At 23.3% G+C, this 17,455-nt stretch overlaps 1 protein-coding gene across 1 annotated transcript; it reads left to right on the forward strand.

The window, feature by feature from the left end:
- Positions 1–483: 483 nt before the first annotated feature.
- LOC122511621 (dynein axonemal intermediate chain 3-like) lies at positions 484–17,071 on the forward strand. The gene is made up of 13 exons (XM_043626994.1): positions 484–757; positions 1,140–1,297; positions 1,746–2,177; positions 2,783–3,103; positions 6,860–7,108; positions 7,662–7,820; positions 8,023–8,354; positions 8,792–9,114; positions 9,571–9,811; positions 11,491–11,788; positions 12,938–13,105; positions 13,408–13,743; positions 16,775–17,071. The coding sequence occupies exons 1-13, from the start codon at positions 484–486 to the stop codon at positions 17,069–17,071; spliced, it is 3,588 nt and encodes a 1,195-aa protein (XP_043482929.1).
- Positions 17,072–17,455: the final 384 nt, after the last annotated feature.

The raw sequence follows: 17,455 nt of genomic DNA on the forward strand, positions 1-17,455 counted from the left end.
TTTCCTATTGGAAAATTCTGCACTTGAAAATTTACTTTTTTAAATTGAGAACATTTAAAAAAAAAAAAGGTTAAATAATAGTTTTTCGACTAATTGGGAAAACAAACAATAAAAAAACAGAAATAAATAAAAATAACAAAAGACAAAAAATGCTGTAATTATATAATCATTATATTATAAGAATTCATAGATAAGTAAAAGTAAAATATAATTTGTTAAAAATCGTAATAAAAATTTCAAATTAAATTTATTTTCATTCAATTTCAATTCAATTTCATTTGTTTTTAATAACAAAAAAATAACCAATGCAACTTTCAGTATTTTCAGTCGACGACATTTCATTCAATTTGATTCTATTTTTATTCAGACGTTTGAAATAATCACAAGAATCAAACGGGTGAGGTCATAAAAGGTGCAGTCTGTAAAGTGAATTCAATCAGAAAATCGAAGAATTCTCTCACCTCTGTTAGATAAACGTGCGGCATGAATGAGAACTTGGTTGAAAATTACAAAGAGGAACAACCTGATTTTGAAGAAGATGTTAGTTTTTCCCGAGGTCAACGAGATGTACAAACCAATGAAGAAGTAGAATACGAATTTGATTTTGAAGAATGTCCCGAGAATGATGAGGATGAAAATGATCAATACGAAAATAAAAGTGAATACAAAAATAATGAAGGAGACAAATTTAGACGAGTTCATTTTTCACTGACAAATGAAATCATTCTAATCGATAGACCATCCGAACAGACGAAAGGTTAGAACATAAATAATTGACGATTGCAAATTTTAACAATGAAAAAAATATTTTTTATTTTCAATTTCTTTTTTTTTTTTTTTTTGTAAAATAAATGATAATTAAAAACTAAACGAAAAAAGCAAATAACAAATTAAAAATATAAAAAATTAATTATTTATCATTTATAACTGATAATTCATAATAAATTAAAAATTACTCAATAAATTAGTAATTAATAATAATAAGTTAATAGCAAATTGATAGAGACTTAATAAATAACTAATAATTGCAAACATTATATTAAATCAACAAGTTAATAAACCTAAATAAATTCACAATTATAAATTGTAGAAAAAATTAATAATAAATTTTTAAGTTCCATAACACCTTTTTTGCACAGATTTGAAAAAGGAAAAACCGTCTGAAATACAAGAATTAAAGAACAAAAGAAAATCAATCAGTAATCTCGATTCTTACAAAACAGAAGCAACTGTTTCTAAATTGAAAAAAGTAGATTCAGAGGAAAGCAATAAAAGTGTTCGCTATTCCCAATCTACGGTTATACTTTTATACTTTTTGGTCAGATTAATTATTTCTCGACAATAATAAACCAGATTTAATGTTAAACATTAAGAATTAATAAAAAATTTTTTTCTTTAATAACAAAAACTTTTAAAGTAAAAATAATAATAAAATTTTAAAAAATAAATAATTAAAAATAATAATAAAAGTCAATAAAATTTATTAAATAAAAAGAAATAATTAAAAATAATTATAGTTAATTATAATGAAACTAATTATAATTAATTATAAATAGAAATAACAATTTGAAATTAATTATAAACAAAATTTAATATTTGAATCACAATTAATTATATAATTTTATAATTAATTATAAACACAATTTATTATTTTAATTACAATTACTTACATAATTTTATAATTAATTATAATAATAAAAATAATTTTCTGATTTTGTTATTGACAATCATTAAATTTGATGTAGGGTATACCAGGCATAGCGAGAATTGATTTATCGCCACTGACACAAAAAATCGTTGGCTGTGTAATCGGTGAAAATGTCACTACCGAATATCCATGGATTTACATAAAAAAAGAATTAATCGAGGACAATATTGATCTTCATGACGAGAGCAGTGATTTTTTAGATATTAAAGATGAAATTGAAACTTATCCGGAAGCAAAGATTTTAATTGGCTACGCGCCATCGTCAGATGATGATGGACAATTTTACATTTGTCTCACTGAAGAAGGAAGGGATGCTGTAATTCGTCAAATTGAATTTCAAAGATTAAATCTCGAAAGTCGAGTTCAAAGTGCCGTTTACAAAGTTGCCGGTGATTGGATTGATTTTGATAGTAAAACTGAAGTCGACGATACTATCGTCAAAAATGTCAGGCCACTTCTTCAAATTGAGGTTCAATGACAAAACAAATTAAATTCGTTTTCAAAAAGAAAAGAAAAAAAAACAGAAAACAAAAATTAACTGCAAAAAAATTATTAAAAATAAAAATTATAAATGTTAAATTTTTGTTTTTCGTTTTTTTTTCATAAACTGAAACTATTACTTAATTAAAAAAGACTTTTTTCGTCGAAATAAAATCATTTTCAATTAAATAAAACCTTTTTTAATTAAATAAATATATCTTTTTGAAATTGAAAAAAAATCTTTTTCAAATAAAACAAAAATCTTTTTTAATTAAATGAATATATTTTTCAATTAAATAAAATTATTTTTAGTTAAATAAAATCTTTTTTTAATTAAGTAGAAACAATAAAAAAATAGAAAGAATAAAAGAAGGAGAGAGAATAGGAAACAGAGAGAGAATAAAAAAGAGAGAATAAAATAGAGAGAGAGGGAGAGAGAATAAGAGAAAAAGAGAAAATAAAAAAGAGAGAAAGAATAAAAATAAGGGGAAAAATAAAAAAAGAGAAAGAGAATAAAAAAATTGTCCTAAAAAAAATTACCCAATTTGTCATTATAATGAAATCACAAATAATAATTAATTATCATCTTTATAGTTGGAGCTGAACTCAAAATTAATGAAAAGGCGTGTAATATTATCGAATCGAGATGTTGACGATCAAAGGGACGGTTACGTAAAACTGACTCCATATCGAGAGACCTTCGAAAATGTTTCAAAGCTTTTAAATGATACTGCTGTCCAAGTAACTCCAACTTTTGGGGATAACGAAACTCAAACTGTAACTAAATTTCAAACGAATACATGGTCTCAGCACTCATTGGAATATTCTACATTTGATCTTTTGAAACTTCCTAAAAGGAAATTTCAGTCTCTCAACGAATTTCTCAAGAAACAGGACGACTACATTACTAACGAGGTAATTAATTATTACGAACCAAAAAAAAAAGAAAAAAGAAAAAAGAATGTACATATTTACAAAATTATTATTATTTTAATTCTAATTTTAAATTTAATTTTAATTCGTATTATTATTTACAAAATTACAAAATTATTATTACAAATTTAACTGAAATTCTTGAAAATCTTTTTCAAATAAAATCTTATTAAAAAGTTGTGCGAGTATTCAATTATTTAAATACAAAAATAATTGATTATATCTAAAAATTGCAATTCTGTGAGAAGAGAATATCTCGATTTTATTATATATATTATAAAAAGTTCCACAACGTAAAAATAAAACATCTTTTCTGCGATACCTAATTCCCATGAAACTTAACGAAAGAAGTAATTTTCTATCAATTAAAAGTCTCCTAATTGACCTGAATATTTCGAAAATTCCTCTAAAATGCTCCAGTAACAAGTAACAACGCGAACCTTGTATATATAATGAAAAGCAATGGAAAACTAAGATTCCAGACTTACTTTACCTAAAGTTTCCCTCTCATCTTTAGGTATCGTTGTAATATCAATTTGGTTATTAAAATCTTCTGTACTCTCAACCAAGAAGGTGCATGCTAGAGGGGGAAAGGAAGGGAAGGGGAGGGGGTAGTGAATTTAATTACATTTACGATCCTCCAACTAGAGAAAATTCACAGTGGAGTTAGTCCTCCTGCTACCATCATAAACCGATATTGCCATAAAAGACGCGTATCTTTTCTGAATTTCATGACCAGCAGTAAAAAGTACTGAAAAAACCATTTTCCTTTCAATCTTTTTCTTTTTTTTTTCATTTTCTATTTCATAGAAGACTTTGTTTTACTACCACGATTAATCAATCATCACTAATTCGAGACAATTGAAATTCAGCAATTTTATTTTTTCTAATAAAAGGCGGTGAGAAAAAAATTATTTTTATTATTAAGGCGGTTGTTTGAAATTGGATCAATAATAATTATTAAAAATTTATAATTGAAAGAAAATGTAAATTTTAATTGTCTGATTGAGTGATTGGTTAATTGAGCTGATTGACCCACTTTTGCATAATTATCTAAGTATAAATTATCAAGCTTCATGAAACTAACTATTAATTATTAATTAACTATTATTAACAGATTACCTATAATAATTAATTTGAATATTCTTTCATTCATTCACATTTTCTGTCCCTCACACTCTGAAGTTGTTTTTTGTTTATACTTTTGTTTTTTTTGTTATCTTTAGATAGAGTGCATATTATATTATTATGTTATAATTATTTTTATTTTACAATTAATTCAAAATTGTAATGACAAATAGAAATTATCATAATTTTTTTCACTTCTTTTCATTAAAAGACTAAAATTTTTTTAAATATTATGTTTTGTCAAATTGAAATTATGCAGATTTTTGTTCTTTACTTCTAAACAAAATTAGAAAATTGTTAAACAACTGTGATTAAGAAATAGAAAATTTATTTATTTTGCATTATTTTTCTTTATGAATCACAATTTTTTTAACAAAATTATTATTTTCTTTTAGAAAAAGAAGAAAAATATTTGCACAATTCCTATTTTTAATCTTATTTTTGCAACAGGATTTTCCACAGGAATTAAGACATTCAAAAATTTTAAATTGAAACCTTTTTTAAATTAAACAACTTATAAAATAATTGTTATAAAACATGAAGATATCGATTGCTCCGAGTCGAAGACTCGGAGTGATCGATTTCTTCATGTTCTCTAATTATTTAAGATGACCGAGAGATAAAATCATTATTTTATATTATAAGAATATTGTTACTGTAACTTCATAAAAATTATTTTCATCATTTTAATTCAATTATTATTTTCTAGAAATTTAAATTATTTTTTATGAAAATAATAATTGAATTCCTTATAAAAAATTTATTATTTATAAAAATAATTAAATTTCTGTGAAGTTTTTATTATTTATGAAAATAATTAAATGTTTAGATACAATTTTATTAAATTTTTTTTAAATAATTGTATTATTTTTGGAAAACTTTATTAAAATAGTACATATTGAAAATCATTGAAATTAGAAAAATTTTTGAAGATAATTGAATTGTTTTCTAGAATTTATTTTAATTTATTACTTTATTTTAGAATTCTTACACTGTAAAAAATTTAGGGAGTTAACGGACTCGGGAGTTGGGAGTGAAATTTTTCGAGTTAAAAATCAACTCCAAAAGAGAGTTAATTTCCAACTCCCTTCATTCAACACGCGCGCGAGTTATTTTTTCCTTGGGGAGTTAGCATTTGGGTGTGAAATTTTAACTCTCTTTATTTAACTCCCCTGGCATTAACTCCCCAATGGGTGCGACTTTTATAGACCCCCCGGGGGAGTTAAAATTTAACTCCCTTTTTTTACAGTGTATGAAGAATTTTTTTTTTTAATAATATTTAAAAGAATTTAGTAAATCTGAAGAATTTTGCTATTTATAGAAATAATTGAATTCTTTCGACGAATTTTAATGACATTTTTAAGAATAATTACATTTTTCGAGGAATTCGATTAAAATTATATTAAAAATAATTGAAATTCCGAGATGAGTTTTACTATTTATAAAAATAATTAAATTTCTAAAAAGAATTTTATTATTTAGAAAAATAATTGAATCCCTGTAAACAATTTTATTATTTAAATAAATAATTGAATTATATTGCGAAGAAATTTATAAAAAATTTGTAAATAATTGAATTTTTGTGAAAGTTTTATTATTTTATGAAAATAATTAAATGTTGGGGTAAAATTATATTAAAATTTTTTAAATAATTCAATTTTTTGAAAAATTTTATTAAAATAACAAATATATTGAAAAGCATTGAATTGAGGAAATTTTTTGAAAATAATTGAAATTTTGACAAGAATTTTATTAAAATTTTTGAAAATAATTGACTTTTGGAGAAGAATTTAATTATTTCTAAAAATAATTGAAATTTTGACGAGAATTTAAAAAAATTTCTTAACATAATTGAATTTTTGCGAAGAATTTTATTACTTTTTAAAATAATTTAATTGCTTTTTAGAATTTTATGGAAATTTATGAAAATAATTGAATTCTTGTAAAAAAGTTTTTTTTAAAGAATATTCAAATTTAGTAAATCTGAATTTTTAAAAATAATTGAATTCTTCTGACTTTCTATTATATTTATTTAAATATAAATCTAAATTTCAAAAAACTATATTATTTACTATTACTATCAAAAATAAGAGAAAACATTTTTTTTTAATTTGTCCCTAACTTTTAATGAACTTCAATCGAATAGGTACAAAAAAAAGAAGCAAAAAACCGAAAAAATGCTCTAAATTCGATTTAAAAATTTTCTTTCGAAAATCCTATGAATTCTGTTGGTAATTACATTTCTGCACATAAATATGATTTACAGATATAAAAAAAAAGAGAAGGATGAAGTTTTATTTTAAGTTCCACGTGGCACACGATTTTACAAGTAAAGTCACGTGAAATCTGTAAATCCAAACTGACACTTTTTTTCTTTCCTTTTTTTCTCACAGTTGTAATAAAGTAAAAGCATAATAGATTTTTTCCCGTGCTCTCATTTTCTCTAGAAAATTATCTTTCTCACCACGGAATCTACCTTTCTTTTAGTGGTTTTTTCTTCTTCTTTTGACCCTCGTCATATATCGTTTTTTTTGTAACGAAATATAGATAATAAATATAAAATTTATAGTCAAATGTTTCGTATTGGGTTTGTTTTTCTGCGTATATTAGATGCTGTTGAATTCCACTTGGGACGTGCATGCCAATGATTATGTCAATCTTGTTAATTTCGAGAAAGATGGTGAAACATTGACGACAGTTGCTTACAAGGAATATGGAAATTATTACGACGGTAAACTTTGTACGGATAAAGTTATTAATGATCTCAGTTGGCATCCATTTTTAACTGGAATTGCTGTGTGTGCTTACACGGATTTTGCCAAGTGTAGTAAATTTATTGGACCCCGACGTGATAATGAGGTGAATAATTCTCTGAATTTTTAAACTATTATGAATGGCTACTACTAATTATTACCAATAATTAGCCATTAATAGTACTAAACACCACTGATTTTTACTATTAATCACTGCTAATTATTATGGCTAATCACTTCTAATTACTGCTAATTATTAATTAATACTAATTACTACTAATTAGTTCACCTAATTACTACTAATTAGTTCACCTAATTACTACTAATTAGTTCACCTAATTACTGCTAATTATTAATACTAATTACTACTAATTAGTTCTTCTAATTACTAATAATTATTAATACTATATTTACTACTAATTAGTTATTCTAATAACTGATCATTATTTTGCATTTTAATATTTTTTATAAACATCTCTAAACATAGAGGCGTTTTCTACAAATATTCAGAGAATAATTAAACATTTTTCCAAACTAAATTGGATCAGTTGTTTAGAAATAATGCTACTTTGAATATCAAGGTCTCACAGACCCAGTTTGCACTGTGATAAAAAACGATATTTTTTTGCAATAAAAAATAAGCAAAATTTGCCCAACAGGTTCGAAACGTAACAGCAAAAAATCACAAAACTCTATTATGGTCCTTCACTGATAATCTTTCACCAAAATTAATTTTCGATTCACCGAGAGAAATTTCAGCCGTCTCCATTTGTCCCTACGATGGAAATCTAATAATCGGCGGTTACGCTAATGGCCAAGTAAATAATAATTCAAAAATTTCCACTGTGCGGGCAAATTTATTGAAAGCAATGGGAAAATTAAAAAAAACAGACACTTTTAAAAAGAAACATTTTTTAAAAAAACACTTTTTTCTCTCTTTACTTTTATCATAATATTATCGCTACTCTCATTTTTTTCTCCACTCTTTCTTTCTCTCTTTTTCTCTCTTTTTCTCTACAGATTGTTCTCTGGCATATTCCCGACCTGATGGAAAAATTGGAATCCACCGAAGTGTACACAACATCACAAATGAGACACAAAGCGCTCATGAAAAGTTTAATGTCCTGGATGAAGGGCGTAAGAGGATCATCGGATATTGAAATCACCGCAACATCCGCTCTTCAATCGAGTCAAAAAGGTCGAATTACCCAAATTGTTTGGGTGCCGTGTTATAATAAAATTGGCAAAGATGGAAAAATCATTAGTTTAACGGCCGAAACACCAACCACAAATTTAACCTGTCAATTTATCACTTCCAGTGAGGATGGAACTGTCGCCTTTTGGGATTTAAAGTCAGTTTTTTTTCCAATATAAGAATATTTGGAGGAAAAAAATTCATGTGAAAATATTCTCAACAAAATACAAACGTTTTATATTAATTATAATTAAACATTAGATTAAATACAAGTTAAATTAAAATTTTTAAATAATTAAAAAATATTTAATTATAATAATAATTAAAGATTAAAAGTTTTTTTCATAAAATATTCCCACAAATCCTTTACAGTCGAACCTGTCTGAATGCTAATCTATTTAAAAAATTTTTTTGTATTAAAAAATGTCCAACAAAATTATTTTCACTTAGTTTGAGAATATTGTAAAAATATTAGCTACAAAATTAAATTAATTAGTTTTTTTTAACGATAGTTTACTGTTATAAAATTTAAATAATCGAGTTGCATTCCGACAGGTTTCACTGTAATATAATAATTTTACTTTTAATCGTTAGTTTGGAAACAATATTTGAGAAACGAAGGCGACTGAATATAAAACGAGACAAATCGAAAGTACCAAAACCTGATATTTTGTTGAAAGTAACATCGCCCTATAAGGAATTGGATGGAATTTGGCATCCCGATTATGTAATAAATGTCGTTCATCCTCAGTTTGGACGTCGTTTAATAATAACGACAATGAACATATATTTTCCAAAAATTCTCAAGGAACAAACTAATCACAATTCTAATGAAAATAACGATATTTTATTTCGTAAATGCTTTAAAAATGTACTAAAGAAACCATCATACGAGATGGAACCGAAAATTTTTATCGGTATGTTTTCCAATTATTTTTATATATATATATACGTAAATAAAAAAGCTAACGACTAATTAAATAAAATAGTATAAGAAATGAAATTACACTAAAATTAATTACTCTAAATTTTAATTAGTAAATAAAAATATTTAATAATTTGAATTAGTGACTGACTTTTCGCTTTGGAATTAGTAAATTTTACTAATAAATAGTAATTTCTGCTAATTTATTAGTAAATTTTACTGATTTTTAATATTTAAACAATCTAAATAAACTAATTTTTAATAATAATAAAAAAATTAAAAATAATAGTAAACAATAAAATATTTACGATAATAAACAAAAATGTTCACAGAAAATATTTTTTCTTTACAAAAAGAAATATTAAAAATAATATTATTTACTGTAAATAAATAATATTTTTTCTACAAAAATAATTTTTGGGCGAAAAAAAATATTAAAAATTTATAGGAACAGCCACAGGACATTGTGGAGTGATAACATGGGAGGGTTTCAACTTTTCAACCGGTCAAATTATTAATCGCGAAACGTGTCAATGGAATTGGATAAATATCATCCACGATGGACCAATTACCCAAGCAGTGAGATCTCCATTCATCTCCGATCTAATATTAACCGCTGGTGGAAAAATCTTTGCTTTATGGAAAGAAAATTTCCGCCGTCCCTTCTTTTGGAACAGATCCGAATTTAGGTACACCCCTTTTTAAAAATTAAAACTAATAACATTTTTCCAAACAATAAAAAATAAATAATAAGAAAAACAATTCTTTTCTAGATAATAAATAAATAATAAACAATTCTCTTCTAGATAATAAATATATATAATAAAAGTCTATTTTTTAAATAATTAAAAATATTCTTTTCTAAATAGTAAATAAATAAGCAATTATATTTTACATAATAAACAAGTAAAAGCAAAATTCTTCCCTAAATAAAAAAAAATTTTTTTACAAATAATAAATAAATAATAAACCATTCTTTTTTAAATAATGAATAAATAATAAAAAATTCTTGTCTGAATAATAAATAAATAATGAACAATTTTTTTCTGGATAATAAATGAATAATAAAAAAGCTCTTTTCTAAATAATAAATAAATAATAAACAATTCCTTTCTAAATATTTAAATAAAGAATAGAAAACTCTTTTCTAAATAATAAATAAGTAGCAAACAATAAAATAATAAAAAATAGAACAATAATGAATAAAACAATTCAATTTTAAATTAATTAACAATTAGTACAACTTATTAATAATTAATCATTGAAATAGAAAAAAATTAATAATTAATAATAAAAAATTCTCTTCTAAATACTAAATAAGTAATAAACAACAATAAAAAAATTCTCTTGTAAATAATAAATAATGATTAACAATGAGTGCAACTATTAATTAAAAAATTATCCCATTAATAACTAAAATCTTCCACATATTTATTAATTAAAATATCGAATAATTAATAATCAAAATATTATATATGTATATAATTAACAAAGTTCAAAGTATTGCATTATTACTATAATAATAAAATTTCGTTAATAAATTCGCAATATTAAAAAAAAAAATGAAAGAAATATTAAACATTATATCGGTCTATAATCGGATATTCAGAGGAGAATGATAATGCTAATTTAATGTGATTTATTCATTAATATTTATGAAAATTTTCATTGTTTATAAACGGGAATCATTTAAGTTCAATATTTTCAATATTGATTTAACGATTTAACAATGGCATTAAATCTACATTGCCCAGTCAAGTATGTAATGTTATAATAGCACTGACTCAAATCCCCGAAAGGGTTTTAGCTTAATAATGGCATAATAATAACAATAGTAATAATAATAACAATCATAATTTTAATAATATAAATGGTACTAAGTACATTCAAATAATGTACAATAACAATTTTAGTTGCAAATATCAAAAATCTAATGGAACATATTACTAATCAATAAATGAATAAAAATAAATTGAATAAAATTTTTTTAAAATAATCTGAATTTGTTATAAACAACTCATTTCTAGCAATATTTTGGAGTTTTTCGTAATTAAAAAGATATTAATTTACATAAGTGAAAAATTTTATTTTCATTCAGTAATTTTTGTTTTTAGACAGTTATTTTCAGTAAGGAGAAAAAATATGACTATAATTTATTTGGTTATAACAGGAAATAGGAAAATAAATAATAATTTATTACATTTTTTTTCGAATCGAATTTAGAGATTTTTTCTTATTTATTATCGTATTTCTCTATTTGCTTAGCTATACAGCATCTGCTTGGGGTAATTATCGACCATAAGATTTTTTTAATATTTATTTTCTTATTTATTTTCTTATTTATTATCTGATTTTTTTATTTTTTAAGGTACACTGCGTGTGTTTGGGACAATTATCGACCAACTGTATTGATTGTCTCGCGTTTAGATGGAACAATTGAAATTTGGAATTTCACGACAAAAAGTATGGAGGCAAGTGTCACGCAAAATATATCGGGCGGTCTTCTCACTGGAATTTATAATCACGAATTACCCCTAAATCCTCAGTGCACTGCTTTTTGTGATTATAATGGCGCACTGAGACTATTTTTATCGCCAACAATAATATCCGATTACAAGAACGATATCAAGTGGATGGAAAGTTTCATTAGGCGAACAATAAAGGGAGTCAGTGTCAATCATTATTATCCAATTATTTCATTAAACCATTTCTAAAACAATATGTACAATTAATCCCGCAGGAATTTATCTCTTCACTGCAATTAAACAATTTATTTAATAACAACATAAAATACAAACAGTAAAAATTTAATTTTATAAAAAAAATAATAAAATTAAAATTGAAAAATTAAATAAATAAATAATTATAATGAAGAAGTAAATAAATAAAACTAAATAAATAAAATAAATATATAAATAAAATTAATAAAAAACAAAATAAATAAAAAATTAAATAAATTAAATAATAATAAAAAAAAATTAAACTGAAAAAAAATACAAAACAAGAAAAATTTAATTTTACACAAAAACCAATAAGAAAATTAAAAATTAAAAATAAATTAAATAAAACTAAATACAAAATAAAATAAATAAATGAACAAAATAAAAATTAAAAAATTAAATTAAAAACAAAAAATAAAGACAATGGAAATTTAATTTTGAAAAAAAGTCAATTGTTGCAAAAGGTTTTCTCCCTGATTACTATTGATTAATTATTACTGATAATTTGAAAGAGATTTCAAGTTACAAGATGATAAATCGAATAAACATCGATCTCACGTAATGAACATTCATTATCATTAAGATTAACGTCTTGGAAAAAAATCCAAATTGGATATTTTATTTTTACGAGAAATTCCAAGAAAAAAAGGGACTTAAAAAAAAATATAAAATTACAATGCTTTTCGAGGGTAAATTTAGTTCTTTAGAATTTTAGCACCATCTGTGCTTTTTATTGAAACAGGAATGTACTTGAAATCTTGGCGCGGTCGGTAGAACGGAATTTTCAAATTTATTCCAGTAAATGTAGTCGAGAATTTTACTCGAAATTACAAATTCCCCAAGTTTGACTCTTTCTTTGCCTTTAAAGAAAATGATTTCTTGAGATAATTCAAAAATACAATTCTCTCTTAATTAATATTTCTCGTATTTACTTTAAAAAACTAAATAGTTTTTTTCGAAGAAAAAATAAAAATCTAAAATTTTTCGTTTTTTTTACAATTTTCTACTTTCTATTAAATTTGACATTTTCTTAATAATTTATAATTAAAATTTCATAAATAATTCTTAATTAATATTTCTGTTGAAAAAAAATAGATAAACGATTTCGAAGAGTGGCAGAAAAATTGGAGTGCCACTAACATTGAGACCATAGAGGAGAATAAGAAATTATCCGAACTTGAGAACGAAAAAAGAATGAAAGAAGCCGAGGAAGAAAACGCCCGAGAAATTCAAGAAACATCAAAAACTAACAAATTGCCAAAGGTAAAATTGAATATAGAAGTTAAAAACTTTCAATTCAGTTTCAAGTTTCCGGAGAAATTTTTTTTTTCATTTTAGCACAAAGTTTTCCCTTCTTGCTAAAATTTAAAAAAAAATTTTTTTTATCGAAAATAATTTTAAATAGCTTTGTAACAAGTAATAAATAAATATTAATTATTCAATTTTTCGAATTAGAATTAAAATCAAATTTTTCTTTATATTTAATTTAAATTTAATAAATTTTTTCTTTAAATTGAAATTAAAAATATGAAAATTAAAGAATAAAAAAAATCGCCATTTTTCAGACACAGCCAATGAATTTTATTGAAGCAGCTCGATCACGTTGGATGTCAATGGAACTAAAACGAATGCAAACTGCCATTCTCGAGATGAAGGGTTTAAATAAAAAGGAACTTGACAGACGTCGTGCGCCAATTTTAAAAATGCGACAGGAAGCCGATGAAAAAAAGCGTAAACTTAGAAAAATTTTACAACTTCAAGATAAAATTTTCGAGGACACGGCTGCTTTTCTCTTTCCTAAACAGTATTACAAGCAACACCAAAGAAAACTTTCCACCACGTTTGTCCCTGAAGAAAAATCAACAACGCCAACTTTTTCAAAACTTGAAACTTCACAAGAGGTATTTTAAAAGATCACAGAGAATTTTTCTAATTTAAGCAAAAAACTTTATACAGATAAGAAGCGAAACTTGCAACCTTGTAAATTTAACGGAAAGGAAAAAATGTCCAAAGAAAATTTTCTATCACTAGTTTTACAAAAAAAAGGAAAATAAACTAATATTTTTCAAAATACTTTTTTAAATATTTACATCATACGAAATTAATGTATTATGTAATCTAACAATTTTGATAAAATTCTTTGGAGGAATTCAATTATTTTCAAAATTAATAAAATTCTTCGGAGAAATTCAATTATTTTCATAAGAAAAACAAAACTCTTTAATGGAATTCAATTATTTTCATTAATAATAAAATTCTTAAGAAGAATTCAATTATTTTTAATACAATTTTACATAATTACATAATTACATAATTACAATTTTAATAAAATTTCTTAAAAGAATACTATTATTTTTTTTAAAACATTAATTAAATTCAATTATTTTCAACAGTTTTTATAGAGAATCCCTAAGAAAAATTTATTACTTCCATACGTTTTAATAAAATTTTTCGATTGAATTCAATTATTTTCATAATTTTTAATAAAATTCTTTTAAAACATTCAATTATTTGCAAAAATTTTCGTCAAATTCTTCGAAACAATTCAATTTTTCTCATAAATAATAACAATCTTTGGAAGAATTAATTTTTGTAAATAGTAAAATTTGAAGGAATTCAATTATGTTGAATACAATTTTTCTAAAATTTCTAGAAAAAATACAATTATTTTTAAAAACATTAATTAAATTCGATTACTTTCAACACTTTTTATTAAATTCTTAAGAAAAATTAATTATTTTTATAAGTTTTAATAAAATTTTTCCATTGAATTTAATTATTTTCAAAATTTTTAATAAAATTCTTCCAAGAAATCCAATTATTTAAAAAAACAAAACTCTTCAATGGAATTCAATTATTTTCATTGATAATAAAATTCTTAAGAAGAATTCAATTATTTTTAATACAATGTTAATCAAATTTCTTAAAAGAATACTATTATTTGTTTAATAATATTAATTAAATTCAATTATTTTCAACATTTTTTATATAATTCTTAAAAAAAATTAATTACTTTTATACGTTTTAATAAAATTCTCTAAAAAAATTCAATTATTTCTGAAAATTCTCATAAAATTCTTCAAAACAATTCAATTATTCTCATAAACAATAACATTCGTTGGAAGAATTAATTTATTTTTATAAATAATAAAATTTGGAGAAATTCAATTATTTTGAATAAAATTTTATCAAAATTTACCAAATATACAATTATTTTTAAATATATTAATAAAATTCGATTATTTTCATAAATTTTGATAAAATTTTTCAAAACAATTCAATTATTTTTATACACTGTAAAATTCTTCGCAAGAATTAAAATATTTTTTAAATTGTAAAAAAAAAATTTTCTAAAAAAATTCAATTATTGTCAAAAGTTTTTGATAACATTCTTTGTAAATTTCTATTATTTAAGAAATTTCCAATTAAAATTAACTATAATAATTTGAATGTTCTTTTATTAATTCACTTTTTCTGTCCCTCACACTCTGAAGTTGTTTTTTGTTTATACTTTTGTTTTTTGTTATCTTTAGATAGAGTATATATTATATTATTATGTTATAATTATTTTTATATTTTATAATTAATTCAAAATTGTAATGACAAATAGAAATCGCCAAAATTTTTTTCACTTCTTTTCATTAAAAGACTAAAATTTTGTTAAATATTATATTTTGTCAAATTGAAATTATGTAGATTTTTGTTCTTCACTTCTAAGCAAAATTAGAAAATTGTTAAACAACTGTGATTAAGAAATAGAAAATTTATTTATTTTACATTATTTTTGTTTATGAATCACAATTTTTTTAACAAAATTATTATTTTGTTTTAGAAAAAGAAGAAAAATATTTGCACAATTCATATTTTTAATCTTATTTTTGCAACAGGATTTTCCACAGGAAATTAAGCCATTCAAAAATTTTAAATTCAAACCTTTTTTAAATTAAACAACTTATAAAATAATTGTTATAAAACATGAAGATATCGATTGCTCCGAGTCGAAGACTCGGAGTGATCGATTTCTTCATGTTTTCTAATTATTTAAGATGACCGAGAGATAAAATCATTATTTTATATTATAAGAATATTTTTACTGTAATTTTATCAAAATTATTTTCATCATTTTAATTCAAATATTATTTTCTAGAATTTTAAATTATTTTTTATGAAAATAATAATTTTTAAAAAAATTTATTATTTATAAAAATAATTGAATCCCTGTGAAATTTTTATTATTTATGAAAATAATTAAATGTTTGCATACAGTTTTATTAAATTTTTTTTAAATAATTAAATTCTTTTTGGGAAATTTTATTAAAATCTTAGATATTGAAAATCATTGAAATTAGAAAATTTTTTGAAAAAATTAATTGAAATGAGAAAAATACATTTTATTTTTGAAAATAATTGAAATTAGAACAAGAATTTTTTTGTCATTTATGAATATAATTGAACTGTGGAGAAGAATTTTGTTATTTATAGGTAAAGATAATTGGGATTTTTACAAGAATTTTTTTCAAATTTTGAACAGACTTGAATTTTATTTTTTTTTAAATAATTGAATTTCTTCAATTATTTGTAATTTCTCCAAAATTAAATATTTTTAGTGTTTTCAAGAAAAATTTAATTTATTTATGAAATGTATTTCATAAAGAAATGAAAATTTTTGAACAATTCGTAAATAACGACAAACGATCATATAAATAATATCCCTGAATTAATTGGACCAAAATCTCCCTAAAAATAAAATTTTAATACATCGCTTGTCATAAAGAACAATAAAAAAAATTGTCGTCAAATATAATTGAACCAGTTTCTAGTCGCTTTAATCTCGACAAATCGTTACATTCCACATCTTACTGGGTTGGATTTATTGTCAAAGTTCTCCTTCACCATGCGGTAGTTACTCAAGGTCCCATTATTTTCTTGTAGATACAATTCAACAGTCCAGAGGAGGAGATTATCTACAACTTCATGGAAGTTCAAGCGGAAGCTTTATCCTCGATTCTCCGACGTCCGCACAAGTACGCATTCCAGTGGCGCAATACTCTGACAGAGGGCATCGCAAGAAGAAATTCCATGGATGTTGATCTCCAAAAATTCAATAAATCAAAAAGGGAAAAAATTCAAGATAATTGGAACGATGAAATAAGTGATTTGACACGTACCGACAGTTCCTCAACTCTTATTCTCTCACAAGATAGTGATATGGATTTAAATGAATTTTAAAAATGTTTCTTAAAAAAATAAAGTTCTTAAAATAAAACTTTGACTATTTTTCGAAAACGAAAAAAGATTCAATCACTCCTGCAAAAAAGGATACGAAAAAAAGAAGGCGAAAACAACAAAGTGTAAATGAGGTCTGAATTTGTTTAAATATTTAATTTAATCTGGGATCTGAAACGTATAACTCAGTGCTCAAAGGGTTTCGTAATGATATAAAACTTTAAAAGCAAAGAGTAGAAATTCGTTTTCAGTGCTCTGAATGTGTACGCTCGACGGACCTTTCTAGGGTGACCCTTTTTCATCTCACCTCCCTCACTCCCTGATACTATACCACTTTCCAGAATACAGAGGGCAGTGCCAAGATGAGACGAGGTCAGGAGTTTAGCA

The sequence above is a fragment of the Leptopilina heterotoma genome, unplaced genomic scaffold (assembly GCF_015476425.1).
Source record: "Leptopilina heterotoma isolate Lh14 unplaced genomic scaffold, ASM1547642v1 Lhet_88, whole genome shotgun sequence".
In the NCBI taxonomy this organism is placed as follows: Eukaryota; Metazoa; Arthropoda; class Insecta; order Hymenoptera; family Figitidae; genus Leptopilina; species Leptopilina heterotoma.

Excerpts from the sequence above, each read along its gene's own strand:
- LOC122511621 (XM_043626994.1), top strand. The coding sequence starts at position 484 with ATGAATGAGAACTTGGTTGAAAATTACAAAGAGGAACAACCTGATTTT. Across the intron at positions 3,104-6,859 it reads ACGACTACATTACTAACGAG|ATGCTGTTGAATTCCACTTG; the intron begins GTAATTAATTAT and ends TGCGTATATTAG. Across the intron at positions 9,115-9,570 it reads GGAACCGAAAATTTTTATCG|GAACAGCCACAGGACATTGT; the intron begins GTATGTTTTCCA and ends AAAAATTTATAG.